The following is a 16,649-nucleotide window of genomic DNA, read 5'->3' on the forward strand; positions in this document are numbered from 1 at the left end:
GGAGAGAGATGGAGGTGGGGGAGGGAGATAGAGAGATGGAGGTGGGGAGGGAGAGGGAGAGAGATGGAGATGGGAGAGAGATGGAGGTGAGGAGAGAGATGGAGGTGGGGGAGGTAGAGAGATGGAGGTGGAGAGAGAGAGATGGAGGTGGGAGAGAGATGGAGGTGGGGGAGAGATGGAGGTGGGGGAGAGAGAGAGATGGAGGTGGGGGAGAGAGAGATGGAGGTGGGGGAGAGAGAGAGATGGAGGTGGGGGAGAGAGAGAGATGGAGGTAGGAGAGAGAGATGGAGGTGGAGGAGAGAGAGAGATGGAGGTAGGAGAGAGAGAGAGATGGAGGTGGGGGAGAGAGAGATGGAGGTGGGAGAGAGAGAGATGGAGGTGGGGAGAGAGATATGGAGGTGGGGAGAGAGAGATGGAGGTGGGGAGAGAGAGAGAGATGGAGGTGGAGAGATGGAGGTGGGGAGAGAGAGATGGAGGTGGAGAGAGAGAGATGGAGGTGGGGGAGGGAGAGAGATGGAGTTGGGGAGAGAGAGAGAGATGGAGGTGGGAAGAGAGAGAGATGGAGAGAGCGATGGAGATGGGGAGGGAGGGAGAGAGATGGAGGTGGAGAGAGAGATGGATGTGGAGAGAGAGATGGAGGTGGAGAGAGAAATGGAGGTGGGAGACGGTAAGAGGTGGGGGAGGGAGAGAGATATGGAGGTGGGGAGATAGATGGAGGTGGAGAGATGGAGGTGGGGGAGCGAGAGAGAGAGATGGAGGTGGGGGAGCGAGAGAGAGAGATGGAGGTGGGGGAGCGAGAGAGAGAGATGGAGGTGGGGGAGCGAGAGAGAGAGATGGAGGTGGGGGAGCGAGAGAGAGAGATGGAGGTGGGGGAGCGAGAGAGAGAGATGGAGGTGGGGGAGCGAGAGAGAGAGATGGAGGTGGGGGAGCGAGAGAGAGAGATGGAGGTGGGGGAGCGAGAGAGAGAGAGATGGAGGTGGGGGAGAGAGATGGAGGTGGGGGAGAGAGATGGAGGTGGGGGAGAGAGATGGAGGTGGGGGAGAGATGGAGGTGGTGGAGAGATGGAGGTGGTGGAGAGATGGAGGTGGGGAGGGAGAGAGAGATGTGGGGAGGGAGAGAGAGATGTGGGGAGGGAGAGAGATGCAGGTGGGGGAGGGAGAGAGAGATGGAGGTGGAGAGACGGAGGTGGGAGAGGGAGGGAGAGAGATGGAGGTGGAGAGAGCGATGGAGGTGGGGGAGGGAGAGAGAGATGGATGTGGAGAGAGATGGATGTGGAGAGGAGAGAGAGAGATGGAGGTGGGGAGAGAGAGATGGAGGTGGGGGAGGGAGAGAGATGGAGGTGGGGGAGGGAGAGAGATGGAGGTGGGGAGAGAGAGATGGAGGTGGGGGAGGGAGAGAGATGGAGGTGGGGGAGGGAGAGAGATGGAGGTGGGGAGAGAGATGGAGGTGGAGAGCGCGATGGAGATGGGGAGGGAGGGAGAGAGATGGAGGTGGAGAGAGAGATGGAGGTGGAGAGAGAGATGGAGGTGGGGGAGGGTAAGAGAGATGGAGGTGGGGGAGGGAGAGAGAGATGGAGGTGGGGGAGGGAGAGAGAGATGGAGGTGGGGGAGAGAGATATGGAGGTGGGGAGAGAGATATGGAGGTGGGGGAGGGAGAGAGAGAGAGATGTTGGTGGAGAGATGGAGGTGGAGAGAGAGAGATGGAGGTGGAGGGAGAGAGAGATGGAGGTGGAGAGAGAGATGGAGGTGGGGGAGGGAGAGAGATGGAGGTGGGGGAGCGAGAGAGAGATGGGGGAGCGAGAGAGAGGTGGGGGAGCGAGAGAGAGGTGGGGGAGCGAGAGAGAGGTGGGGGAGCGAGAGAGAGGTGGGGGAGCGACAGAGAGATGGAGGTGGGGGAGCGACAGAGAGATGGAGGTGGGGGAGCGACAGAGAGATGGAGGTGGGGGAGCGAGAGAGAGAGATGGAGGTGGGGGAGCGAGAGAGAGAGATGGAGGTGGGGGAGCGAGAGAGAGAGATGGAGGTGGGGGAGCGAGAGAGAGAGATGGAGGTGGGGGAGCGAGATGGAGGTGGGGGAGCGAGAGAGAGAGATGGAGGTGGGGGAGCGAGATGGAGGTGGGGGAGCGAGATGGAGGTGGGGGAGAGAGAGAGAGAGATGGAGGTGGGGGAGCGAGATGGAGGTGGGGGAGCGAGATGGAGGTGGGGGAGAGAGATGGAGGTGGGGGAGAGAGATGGAGGTGGGGAGGGAGAGAGAGAGATGTGGGGAGAGAGAGATGCAGGTGGGGGAGGGAGAGAGAGATGGAGGTGGAGAGATGGAGGTGGGAGAGGGAGGGAGAGAGATGGAGGTGGAGAGAGCGATGGAGGTGGGGGAGGGAGAGAGAGATGGATGTGGAGAGAGAGATGGATGTGGGGGAGGGAGAGAGAGATGGAGGTGGGGGAGGGAGAGAGAGATGGAGGTGACGAGAGAGATGGAGGTGGGGAGGGAGAGAGAGATGGAGGTGGGAGAGAGAGATGGAGGTGGGGGAGGGAGAGAGAGATGGAGGTGGGGAGAGAGATATGGAGGTGGGGGAGGGAGAGAGAGATGGAGGTGAAGCGAGAGATGGAGGTGGGGGAGGGAGAGAGAGATGGAGGTGAAGAGAGAGATGGAGGTGGGGGAGGGAGAGAGAGATGTTGGTGGAGAGACAGATGGAGGTGGAGAGAGAGATGGAGGTGGGGGAGGGAGAGAGAGATGGAGGTGGGGGAGGGAGAGAGAGATGTTGGTGGAGAGACAGATGGAGGTGGAGAGAGAGATGGAGGTGGGGGAGGGAGATGGAGGTGGAGAGAGAGATGGAGGTGGGGGAGGGAGAGAGATAGAGGTGGGGGAGGAAGAGAGAGAGAGATGGAGGTGGGGAGAGAGATATGGAGGTGGGGGAGGGAGAGATGGAGGTGAAGAGAGAGATGGAGGTGGGGGAGGGAGAGAGAGATGTTGGTGGAGAGAGAGATGGAGGTGGGGGAGGGAGAGAGATGGAGGGGGAGGGAGAGAGATGGAGGTGGAGGGAGAGATGGAGGTGGGGGAGGGAGAGAGAGAGAGATAGAGGTGGGGGAGGGAGAGAGATGGAGGTGGAGAGATGGAGGTGGGGGAGGGAGAGAGAGAGATGGAGGTGGGGGAGGGAGAGAGAGAGATGGAGGTGGGGGAGGGAGAGAGAGATGGAGAGAGCAATGAGGTGGGGGAGGGAGAGATGGTGGGAGGGTGTGGGAGGTGGTGGGGAGGGGTGGTGTGTTGTGGGTGGGGAGAGAGAGATGGAAGTGGGGAGAGAGAGATGGAGGTGGGGGGGGGAGGGTGAGAGAGTGGGTGGGGGTGGGAGTGTGGTGGGGGAGGGAGAGAGATGGAGGTGGGGAGAGATGGAGGTGGGGAGAGAGAGACAGATGGAGGTGGGGGAGGGAGAGAGATGGAGGTGGGGGAGGGAGAGCGAGAGAGAGATGGAGGTGGAGAGAGATGGAAGTGGGGAGAGAGAGATGGAGGTGGGGGAGGGAGAGAGATGGAGGTGGAGAGAGATGGAGTTGGGGGAGGGAGAGAGATGGAGGTGGGGAGGGAGAGAGATGGAGATGGGGAGAGAGGAAGAGAGGGATAGAGGAGGAGAGAGAGAGGGCTAGAGGGGGATAGAGAGAGGAGGAGAGAGAGAGGGATCGAGAGAGAGGGACAGAGGGGGAGAGAGGGATAGAGGAGGAGAGAGGGATAAAGAGAGGGATAGAGAGAGGGATAGAGGGAGAGAGAGAGGGATAGAGAGAGAGGGATAGAGGGGGAGAGAGAGGGATAGAGGCGGAGAGAGAGGGATAGAGAGAGGGGGGAGAGAGAGAGGGATAGAGAGGGATAGAGAGAGGGGGGAGAGAGAGAGGGATAGAGAGGGATAGAGAGAGGGGGGAGAGAGGGGGAGAGAGAGAGGAGAGATGCTGAAGGCCAAAACCATTGTTAATTTTAGCTGATCTTTCTCTTTGTTCCTTTAATCTTCTTTCATTCATTGATTCCTTCATTATTTCTTTTGATCCTTTTCTTCATTTCTCTGTTTTCTTATTCTGCCTTTCTTTCTTTGCTCTGTCCATTTCTGTATTTTTGTTTCCTGTGAGTGAGACCCAACTTAAACATTCTGATTAAAAAGGCCTGTGTGTGTGTGCGCGTGTAACTGTGTCACGCTTCAGTCCCATTCACACTAGCGCTCGAGATAAAGTCCCCTTTTTAGCGCACCTCGTCAGAACGGGGGAGACAGAGGGGGAGGGGCCGGAGGGACGTGACGTTTTAAAGTGGACAGAAATTAAATGATGAGAGAAGGTGAAGCGTCTTCTGTTAAATTTAGCATTGAATGTTTTTAAATATTAAATAAAATGTTGTAAACATGTTTGATGTAATATTGAAGCACGGTGAGTGAAATTCTGCGCAATTTGGAGGTAAATCAAGTGTAAAATATTTTTAATGACTCTGAGGTCGAGTTCAAACTGAAGCCAGTGAAGTGAGATGAAGAGTGAAAAGCTTCTAAATTCCACAGAGGGAGGGTGGGTGTGTGTGTGTGTGTGTGTGTGTGTGTGTGTGTGTGTGCGCGCGCGTGTGTTCGTTCTGATGCATTATTCATGTCTAATCTCCACTAAATCATATGCGCATTGGGTAAAAATAAATTATACTCACAGGTGTCAGTTTAACCATCAAATCTCAAAAAACAAAGCTGGCTAAGAACTGAACAACTCTGTCCTCCTGATATGACTGCTCTGTCCTCCTGACACAACTGCTCTGTTGTCATAATTACCTAATGCCACCTCTCTATCCTTCTGTCATCACTGTTCTAGCCCACTAACATTATCCCTCTATCCTCCTGAAATTCTCTCTCCATCCTCTGGACATTAATGCACTGTTCTTCTGACATTATCCCTCTATCCAAGTGACATTACCACTCCACCTTCCTAGCATTGCTGCTCTATCGAAGAAAATTACCACTCTACTCTCCTTATATTACCTCTCTATCTCCCAACATTACTCATCTATCCTCCTAACATTACCACTCTACCACCTCTATCCTCCTAATATTGTATCCTAGAGACATGACTGCTCTATCCTAGAAACATTACCCCTCTGTCCTCCTAACATTACTTCTCTATCCCCATGATATTACCTCTCTATCCTAGAAACATTACTGCTCTATTCCCCTAACATTACTCCTCTATCCTCCTAACATTACCACTCTACACCCTAACATTACTGTTCTTCTTTCCCGTAACATTACTACTTCATCCTAGAAGCAGGACCGCTCTATTCTCCGTTACCTCTCTATCCCCCTAACATTACCGCCTCTATCTTGCTAACATTACCACCTCTATCCTAGAGACATTACCTCTCTATCCTAGAGACATTAGCCCTCTACCCCTAACATTACCGCTCTATCCTCCTAATATTGCCTATCTCCTATCTTGCTAACATTACCGCCTCTATCCTAGAGACGTTACCTCTCTATCCTCTTAACATTAGCCCTCTATCCCCATAACATTATACCTCTACCCCAATATTATTCCTCTACCCCCTAACATTACCGCTCTATCCTCCTAATATTGCCGCTCTATCCGAGAAACATTACACCTCTATCCCCCTTATGTTACCTCTCTATCCCCACTCTATCATAGTAACATTATCCCTCAATCCTAACATTACCTCCTCTATCACCCTAATATTACCTTTCTATCCCCCAACATACCTGTCGATCCTCTTAACGTTACCACTCTGTCCAGCTAAAATCACCACTTTATCCCCCTAACAAAAAGAACAACTTTATTCATCATGCGTACACTTGTGAAATTCTTCTCTGCATTTAACCCAGCTGAAGCAGTGAACACGCACACACACGAGTAATGAGCAGACACACATACCCAGAGCAGTGGGCAGCCATGCTAGCAGTTGGGGGTTCGGTGCCTCGCTCAAGGGCACTTCAGCCCAAGGCCGCCCCGTTTTAACCAAAACCTGCATGTGTTTGGACGGTGGGGGAAACCGGAGGAAACCCACACAGACACGGGGAGAACATGCAAACTCCACACAGGAAGACCCCCACTGGCTGTGAGGTCCGAGCCCAGAACCTTCTTGCTGTGAGGTGACAGTGCTAACCACGACACCACTGTGCCATCTTACCTCCTCCATTGCTCTGTGTGTGTGTGTGTGTGTGTGTGTGTGTGTGTGTGAGAGAGAGAGAGAGAGAGAGAGAAACTCCTCACAGCTAGGCCAATCTAAGAGTGAAAAGGTGCTAATTAAAAATGCAAATTAACACAGCGAGGTGGCAAAGACATCTCACATACGCACACACACACACACACACTTTTGAAAAGGCGCGCACACACACACACACACAGAGCAGGGTAGATGATGCTGTGGAATGTTCAGCAGTGTGTGTTTTCCTTATATGGCAGAATGAGAGGAGAAACGTAAAGCTGCTTAAACAGAACCACATGGAGAAGAGCAGGAGACAGAAAAGCATGCGCACACACACACAGTTCTGATCATACTCCCAAACACACCTTCATGCACTTGCACTCCATCTCTGTTTATGGTTTCCTTTTCTCTGACCAACAGTGCCAATGCTTGGCAGTAGAAAGTTAAAACACACACACACACACCTGTGAATATCCGGCTCCGAAGTCAGAGGTCATGGACTCGTTCTGCACAGTGTTGTGCTGTGTGAGCTCTTCATCATTCTTCCTCTCCTTATCTCCATCATCATCATCCAGTTCATCCAAACTCTGCGTGCACACACACACACACACACTTTAACTTACTTCATATGACGAACATTTTCTTGTTTAAATGTCCCAGTTTTCCTTCTGTCCATCTCAGTGCTCGCAGTAATCACTCTGCCCCCTGCTGGCCACTCAGGAACCGTGAAGAACACTCATTCAATTGTGAGTGGCCTGAAGGTTGTGTGTTTGAATCCCAGCATTGCCATGAAACGACTGATCTGCTTTTAACCATCAACTGCTCACTTCAGAACTTTGTCAATTTTATATTAATTTATATTAATAAACATAAAATGCATAATTAAGGAGACAATAGAGGACAAAGACGTTAGATGTTAAACAAGGATCTCTGAAAACAAGAGCCCAGGAGAAACCAGGGTCATACTGAAGCTAAGGGAAAGAAGGAAAAACAAAAAATATCGCTATTCAGGAGTCAAGCATTTTACTCAGTTTTATAGACATATACTGCCATCTGGTGGTGTGATATGATACTGCAGCTGCACAATATTAATAATAAACAGCATCGAACAGCACAAATAGCGTTTAGCTGTTTTATTTTATTTCGTTATGCTACTTGGCTGATGCAAAGATATCAAAATCTGTATAATGTCCTCGCAGGTGTATCATTTTATCAGTTAGAGTTTAATTGTCCTTTTACATTACGTAATACAATATATCCAACCAGTGGCGTGCACAGATAGACACGAGGTGGTGCTCAAGCACCTGCCCCTCTGCCCTCTGTCCAAAAAAGTGCCCTTTTGAATTTTTTTTTTTTTTTTTACAGTTTACTGAGGCCAATGTCGACATGATCTTTTAGAAAAGCCGCGGCATTAAAAGCGCGTGTGAAAATAATGTCCCGATGTGTGCCGCCTCCGCACACACACCGGACCTCTGTCTCTCTTGCTCTGTCACGTGAACAAGTGTGCAGTGCATTCAATGTGAGGTTGCAGCAGCATAGCGTCCTGGAAGCCATGGCCTTGTCGTAGCGCAGACAACACATCGGGCAGTCAGTCAGCTCTTCCCCTGCCCCACCAGCCAGGTAACACATGAATTGAGTGAAAATGTATTGTTTGCCCTCTAAGCCCAAGCTGTAATTATTTTGTCGTGAAGTAGCCCGTCGCATACAGAAACAACTGCACATAAGTATTATATTTTTTGCTAGACCATTTTCAGATTTAGGAAAACAAAAATTTCTTTTTCTATTTTGTTCAACTAGAGATTCCTGGCAAAGTCAAAAAGCCTTGATGTAATAAATTAACATTAAGTGGTTGTTTTACACCTTTAAAAACTAAAACGGGTCAGTGGCGACCCGAACACAAGAGGAGGGTTAAATCTCAGACTTTTATAATAAGGTGTTCCACATGCGCAAAAAAGTGCCCTTTTTCCCCCCAGAGCACTTGCCCCCCAAAATGTCTGTGCACGCCACTGGTTCCAACACCGTTTCACTGGCTTTGTGTTTACACGTATTTAAAATAAAGCTAATTCATGATCCGTTCAAAGTCTGAGGAGAAACTCAATGATAAACCACCATGAAGGTGTTTTATACATAAATTAATTAAAATAAACCGAGGGAATGTTGGGAAGAAGGGAACAAAGAACCTCTGCGTTCCTTCAACAAATGGAAAGAGATAAACATGTAGAGAGATCACACACACACACATTTTCGGAGCAGGTGTGTCGCGAAACACTCGCCCTACACATTTCTCCTTTTACGAGCAAAGTCTGGATCACTGCAGCTGCACTGAGTTTCTTACACACTTTATTAGAGAAGGAGAGAAACGCGAGGTGAAGAACAGATCTGAGGTTAAAAAGAGAAGCATCCCATCAGGACATCGCTATCAAAAGAGCAGAACCCACTCACTGACAGACGCGGGCTCCGTCTCAAATCACAAATAACTGCACATATTTAACTGAAACTTTCTGAACAAGTGCCGAGGGGACAAAGAAACCACGAGCAAGCATCGGAAACCAGAGGACCGAAAGTAGGGCAAAGGGAAACAAGGGAACGAGGGAACATTGTAAAATAATAGACAAGAAACTTGAGAAGAAGGAAGAAGTCAGCTCTGTCATGCAGTGAACCGAGAGAGCACTGGAAGGAAGAGAAACGAGAGAATAAAACCACATGACTGGAATTTAGTGGAACTCTGGGAAACAGTGGGGACGGGAATCACAGGGACATGGGGGACAGGGAGCACTGGGAACAAAGATACGAGGGGGGAAAGTGAAAAGTCGAGAGGGTTCAGGAACAAACGGACGAAACCCGAGAAGAAAAAAAGAGGAGGGGACAAGGAAGTTAGTGAAGAAGGCAACTGAGGAAATATGGGAACTAGGGGACATGGGTTATGGGAAATTCCTAAATGAGATAACAGAGACAAGGGGACTAGAAAAGGTACAAGGGTATTAGCAAACATGGTAACTAGGGAGCATGGAATTTAGCGAACATGGTAACTAGGGAGCATGGAAATTAGCAAACATGGTAACTAGGGAGCATGGAAGTTAGCGAACATGGTAACTAGGGAGCATGGAAATTAGCGAACATGGTAACTAGGGAGCATGGAAATTAGCGAACATGGTAACTAGGGAGCATGGAATTTAGCGAACATGGTAACTACGGAGCATGGAAGTTAGCGAACATGGTAACTAGGGAGCATGGAAATTAGCGAACATGGTAACTAGGGAGCATGGAATTTAGCGAACATGGTAACTAGGGAGCATGAAGATTAGCGAACATGGTAACTAGGGAGCATGGAAATTAGCGAACATGGTAACTAGGGAGCATGGAAATTAGCGAACATGGTAACTAGGGAGCATGGAAATTAGCGAACATGGTAACTAGGGAGCATGGAAATTAGCGAACATGGTAACTAGGGAGCATGGAAATTAGCGAACATGGTAACTAGGGAGCATGGAAATTAGCGAACATGGTAACTAGGGAGCATGGAAATTAGCGAACATGGTAACTAGGGAGCATGGAAATTAGCGAACATGGTAACTAGGGAGCATGGAAATTAGCGAACATGGTAACTAGGGAGCATGGAATTTAGCGAACATGGTAACTAGGGAGCATGGAATTTAGCGAACATGGTAACTAGGGAGCATGAAGATTAGCGAACATGGTAACTAGGGAGCATGGAAATTAGCAAACATGGTAACTAGGGAGCATGGAAATTAGCGAACATGGTAAATAGGGAGCATGGAAATTCGCGAACATGGTAACTAGGGAGCATGGAAGTTAGCGAACATGGTAACTAGGGAGCATGGAAATTAGCGAACATTGTAACTAGGGAGCATGGAAATTAGCGAACATGGTAACTAGGGAGCATGGAATTTAGCGAACATGGTAACTAGGGAGCATGAAGATTAGCGAACATGGTAAGCATGGAATTTAGCGAACATGGTAACTAGGGGAGCATGGAAGATTAGCGAACATGGTAACTAGGGAGCATGGAAATTAGCGAACATGGTAACTAGGGAGCATGGAAATTAGCGAACATGGTAACTAGGGAGCATGGAAATTAGCGAACATGGTAACTAGGGAGCATGGAAATTAGCGAACATGGTAACTAGGGAGCATGGAAATTAGCGAACATGGTAACTAGGGAGCATGGAAATTAGCGAACATGGTAACTAGGGAGCATGGAAATTAGCGAACATGGTAACTAGGGAGCATGGAAATTAGCGAACATGGTAACTAGGGAGCATGGAAATTAGCGAACATGGTAACTAGGGAGCATGGAAATTAGCGAACATGGTAACTAGGGAGCATGGAAATTAGCGAACATGGTAACTAGGGAGCATGGAAATTAGCGAACATGGTAACTAGGGAGCATGGAAATTAGCGAACATGGTAACTAGGGAGCATGGAAATTAGCGAACATGGTAACTAGGGAGCATGGAAATTAGCGAACATGGTAACTAGGGAGCATGGAAGGAAGATTAGCGAACATGGTAACTAGGGAGCATGGAAATTAGCGAACATGGTAACTAGGGAACATGGAATTTAGCGAACATGGTAACTAGGGAGCATGGAAATTAGCGAACATGGTAACTAGGGAGCATGGAAATTAGCAAAGATGGTAACTAGGGAGCATGGAAGTTAGCGAACATGGTAACTAGGGAGCATGGAAATTAGCGAACATGGTAACTAGGGAGCATGGAATTTAGCGAACATGGTAACTAGGGAGCATGGAAATTAGCGAACATGGTAACTAGGGAGCATGGAAATTAGCAAAGATGGTAACTAGGGAGCATGGAAATTAGCTAACATGGTAACTAGGGAGCATGGAAATTAGCGAACATGGTAACTAGGGAGCATGGAAATTAGCGAACATGGTAACTAGGGAGCATGGAAATTAGCGAACATGGTAACTAGGGAGCATGGAAATTAGCGAACTCGGTAACTAGGGAGCATGGAAATTAGCGAACTCGGTAACTAGGGAGCATGGAAATTAGCGAACATGGTAACTAGGGAGCATGGAAATTAGCAAAGATGGTAACTAGGGAGCATGGAAATTAGCGAACATGGTAACTAGGGAGCATGGAAATTAGCGAACATGGTAACTAGGGAGCATGGAAATTAGCGAACATGGTAACTAGGGAGCATGGAAATTAGCGAACATGGTAACTAAGGAGCATGGAAATTAGCGAACTCGGTAACTAGGGAGCATGGAAATTAGCGAACTCGGTAACTAGGGAGCATGGAAATTAGCGAACATGGTAACTAGGGAGCATGGAAATTAGCGAACATGGTAACTAGGGAGCATGGAAATTAGCGAACATGGTAACTAGGGAGCATGGAAATTAGCGAACATGGTAACTAGGGAGCATGGAAATTAGCGAACATGGTAACTAGGGAGCATGGAATTTAGCGAACATGGTAACTAGGGAGCATGGAAATTAGCGAACATGGTAACTAGGGAGCATGGAAATTAGCGAACATGGTAACTAGGGAGCATGGAAATTAGCGAACATGGTAACTAGTGAACACCAGAAATTAGCTTGAAAGATATCTAGGGAACAAGATAAGGGAACCCTGAAAACTAGGAAAAAAAAATCTTTAAAGTGAGATTTTTTTATGCAAATTAATGCACGAAGTGACGCCTCAATTGGACGGTATAAATCTGACCAATCGTACGGTGTGAACGGTCGTCCGTCCCCCAGGTTCAGTTCCCATATGGAGGACAAACTGATGAACAGAGTTTCACTTCCTGTTGACCGTATTACAGGAAAATCTACAGGATCACGGAACACTCACATACAATATTATTCCAACAGGTAAATCATTAAAGCCACGCCCACAAGGGACAACACAGTAACGATCAATCCAACCAACACAAGTAATAAAATTAACACGTCCTTATAAAATCCAACCAGAGACCGAGATGGAGGGACGAGACGGAGACAAAGGACTGAGCAGAAACTATCTGACCTCACATTCTTTGAACTTCCTGTTTACAGAGTTACAGACGAGTGTTTAAGTCCGCGTTACACTCGGGAGACATCTCTCTCTGTAAACAGGACACGACTCACCAAACAGACCTCGAGTGACACACAGAGACACTGAACACTCCCAGAACTCATCTCCATCTGACAACAAACATCTCAACAACCCAAACCCATCACTAATCACCGGTGGGTTGAATACGTCGTGGGGTTAGCTTTACAAAAGCAGCGCTGGGTTTGAGAAGAGAGACATCAATAAAAATTCTTCCTATAAATATAAACAGTACACGGTTATTATTCTTTAGAGCGGCCAGGGGGCGCCGTGGAACCCCAACCGCTGCACATCCCGAGTTTAATAAGTGTGTGAATTAATCAAACACTGGAAACACATTAACATGATGAATTCTCCACATCAGCGCAGAGACGGGGTGTGTGTGTGTGTGTGTGTGTGTGTGTGTGTGTGTGTGTGTCTGTGTGTGTGTGTTAGTTAATCATCAGCACAGACTCACTCTAATGGTCAGACTGAGTTTAATCATTCAGCTCACACATGGGAGACAAGAATTTCAAGAATAATAATTTAATATGTTCAAGATCACATCAAACACTGGGAGCTGGAGGAACTTCAGGAGTCAGGGGAATACCAAGGGACAGGGGAACACCAGGATATACAGGGAAAATAAAGGAACGCCGAGGGACAGGGGAACGCCAGGATATACAGGGAAAATAAAGGAACGCAGAGGGACAGGGGAACACCAGGATATACAGGGAAAATAAAGGAACGCAGAGGGACAGGGGAACACCAGGATATACAGGGAAAATAAAGGAACGCAGAGGGACAGGAGAACGCCAGGATATACAGGGAAAATAAAGGAACGCCGAGGGACAGGGGAACACCAGGATATACAGGGAAAATAAAGGAACGCAGAGGGACAGGAGAACACCAGGATATACAGGGAAAATAAAGGAACGCAGAGGGACAGGGGAACACCAGGATATACAGGGAAAATAAAGGAACGCAGAGGGACAGGAGAACGCCAGGATATACAGGGAAAATAAAGGAACGCAGAGGGACAGGGGAACACCAGGATATACAGGGAAAATAAAGGAACGCAGAGGGACAGGGGAACACCAGGATATACAGGGAAAATAAAGGAACGCAGAGGGACAGGGGAACACCAGGATATACAGGGAAAATAAAGGAACGCAGAGGGACAGGAGAACGCCAGGATATACAGGGAAAATAAAGGAACGCCGAGGGACAGGGGAACGCCAGGATATACAGGGAAAATAAAGGAACGCAGAGGGACAGGGGAACACCAGGATATACAGGGAAAATAAAGGAACGCAGAGGGACAGGAGAACGCCAGGATATACAGGGAAAATAAAGGAACGCAGAGGGACAGGGGAACACCAGGATATACAGGGAAAATAAAGGAACGCAGAGGGACAGGGGAACACCAGGATATACAGGGAAAATAAAGGAACGCCGAGGGACAGGGGAACGCCAGGATATACAGGGAAAATAAAGGAATGCCGAGGGACAGGGGAACGCCAGGATATACAGGGAAAATAAAGGAACGCAGAGGGACAGGGGAACACCAGGATATACAGGGAAAATAAAGGAACGCCAAGGGACAGGGGAACGCCAGGATATACAGGGAAAATAAAGGAACGCCGAGGGACAGGGGAACACCAGGATATACAGGGAAAATAAAGGAACGCAGAGGGACAGGGGAACGCCAGGATATACAGGGAAAATAAAGGAACGCAGAGGGACAGGAGAACGCCAGGATATACAGGGAAAATAAAGGAACGCAGAGGGACAGGGGAACGCCAGGATATACAGGGAAAATAAAGGAACGCAGAGGGACAGGGGAACACCAGGATATACAGGGGAAATAAAGGAACGTCGAGGGACAGGGGAATGCCAGGATATACAGGGAAAATAAAGGAACGCAGAGGGACAGGGGAACGCCAGGATATACAGGGAAAATAAAGGAACGCAGAGGGACAGGGGAACGCCAGGATATACAGGGAAAATAAAGGAACGTCGAGGGACAGGGGAACACCAGGATATACAGGGAAAATAAAGGAACGCCGAGGGACAGGGGAACGCCAGGATATACAGGGAAAATAAAGGAACGCAGAGGGACAGGGGAACGCCAGGATATACAGGGAAAATAAAGGAACACCGTGGGACAGGGGATTGCTGAGGGACAGGGGAACGCCAGGATATACAGGAAAAATAAAGGAATGCCAAGGGACAGGGGAACTAGGGATCGACCGATATGTTTTTTTCAGGGCCGATACCGATTATTATGGAATTGGGATGCCGATAACCGATATGTGCAACCGATAAATGTAAACATTATAATTCACATGAAATTAAACACAGCACACACTGACACAGACCTTCATATCCATGAAACGTATGTTTAATTGTAAAATTGAAAATGAAATTTTGTGCAGGGCCAGGATAGAGAAAGTGAGAACGGAGTGTTAAAAGCTCTGGTTAAAAGGCGCGGCTCTGCTCCTTTAAGAGTCTGTTCAGAGAATGGAAGTCGGAGTGAGGGGGCGGCCCCGCGCGGCTCTGCTCCTTTAAGAGTCTATTCAGAGAATGGAAGTCGGAGTGAGGGGGCGGCCCCGCGCGGCTCTGCTCCTTTAAGAGTCTGTTCAGAGAATGGAAGTCGGAGTGAGGGGGCGGCCCCACGCGGCTCTGCTCCTTTAAGAGTATATCGCTTTCCGAATCAGAAGCGCTAGCGAGGAGAATCACTTGCGCAAGAATTATAAATACTAGTGGAGTACATTACAGCGCAATGTGCAGTAGCATAAGAACATTTAAGTCAAGAGTTTAATTGATGTATTTCGTTCATTAGCGTTTATCCAAGCAAGTGTGCATTCACGACACAATTAATTACCGAGCCCACAACAAGCGTCCTGACAAACTCCCTACAGTATTCCATAGCCTACTAGCACCATATCACACCTGGCCTGTTTAAATGTTCAAATAGCACTTTATAAAGTTACCCAACATATACAAGTGCAATGCGCTTTCTGAGCACGAGTCACGTCATGAAGTTTACTCATCACCATAACAAATAGCCAGTAGGCTTGCGCTAGCCTACAGAACACAAACACTACGTTTTATTTCGTCTTCCCTTGACCACCTCTCTGTATGGCTGTCATTCTACTGTTCGAGTAGAACTACTGACACATTCACAACGTTTCCAGACGGGGATTTAAAAATGACTGCAGCCTACGTTATGCTGGGGACTGCTTACTATGGACAACATGACATGGAGTTTCAGCGAGACTAGTTGGTTGTAGGCTAATTCAAGTGCTTCCTTCCGTAAGCTAAGTTTGCCTGGCTGCACAGATGCAAATGGACAATTTTAACGAGTAGTAGATGAAGAATGTAAACATATAATGATGTTGTGCTTTTGCAACTTGTGTGTTTGTGACTTATTGCGGCAAAAGCAGCGTGTCCTTACCTTGAAGTGGGATCTGCTTCTGCCCGAGTGCCCATACGGCCGCCTTGAAACAGTTCACAGCGTTTAGCTACATGTGTTGATTGGCTATATCTCTTGTGCCAAACAAATCAGATGTTGTGGTGGGCGGGACCGTGTTCTTGAACTCAGAGAGGTGAGTGCAGGAAAGGACGTGCAGTGACAGTCGCGTTAGGAACGAAATGGCTGCTAAAAGGCATGTTATCGGCATATCGGTGGAAATTATGGCTGATACCGATAACCCTAAAAATGCAGAATATCGGCCCGATATATCGGCCAGGCCGATTATCAGTCGACCCCTAAGGGGAACGCATAGGGACACACCAGGAGAAAAAATAAAGGAACGCCAAGGGACAGGGGACCGCCAGGATATACAGGGAAAATAAAGGGACGCCGAGGGACAGGATAACACCAGGATATACAGGGAAAATAAAGGGATGCCAAGGGACAGGGGAACACCGGGATATACGGGGAAAATAAAGGGATGCTGAGGGACAGGGACACACAGAGGGACAAGGGAACACTGGGATATATGGGGAAAATAAAGGGACGCCAAGGGACAGTGGAGCACCAGGATATACAGGGAAAATAAAGGGATGCCAAGGGACAGGGACACACCAGGATATACAGGGAAAATAAAGGAACGCCAAGGGACAGGATAACACCAGGATATACAGGGAAAATAAAGGAACGCCAAGGGACAGGATAACACCAGGATATACAGGGAAAATAAAGGGGTGCCAAGGGACAGGGACACACAGAGGGACAAGGGAACACTGGGATATATGGGGAAAATAAAGGGACGCCAAGGGACAGTGGAGCACCAGGATATACAGGGAAAATAAAGGGACTCCAAGGGACAGGGACTTGCATAGGGACAGGAACACGCTGGAATATATGGGGAAAATAAAGGAACGATGAGGGCCAGGGAAACACTATCACGGATTTATTTTTCTTTCTATTT

General features: G+C 48.5%; 1 protein-coding gene across 2 annotated transcripts in view; it reads right to left on the reverse strand.

Annotated features, from left to right (window-relative positions):
• The window catches only part of pawr (PRKC, apoptosis, WT1, regulator), an 82,956-nt gene that overhangs the window by 13,176 nt on the left and 53,131 nt on the right, over nt 1–16,649 (reverse strand). For both annotated transcript variants that reach the window (XM_060903784.1, XM_060903785.1), the window contains exon 3: nt 6,621–6,743. In XM_060903784.1, the coding sequence (XP_060759767.1) occupies nt 6,621–6,743 (123 nt within the window). The remainder of the gene's footprint in view (nt 1–6,620; nt 6,744–16,649) is intronic.

This window comes from Neoarius graeffei, chromosome 21 (genome assembly GCF_027579695.1).
Source record: "Neoarius graeffei isolate fNeoGra1 chromosome 21, fNeoGra1.pri, whole genome shotgun sequence".
Classification (NCBI taxonomy): Eukaryota; Metazoa; Chordata; class Actinopteri; order Siluriformes; family Ariidae; genus Neoarius; species Neoarius graeffei.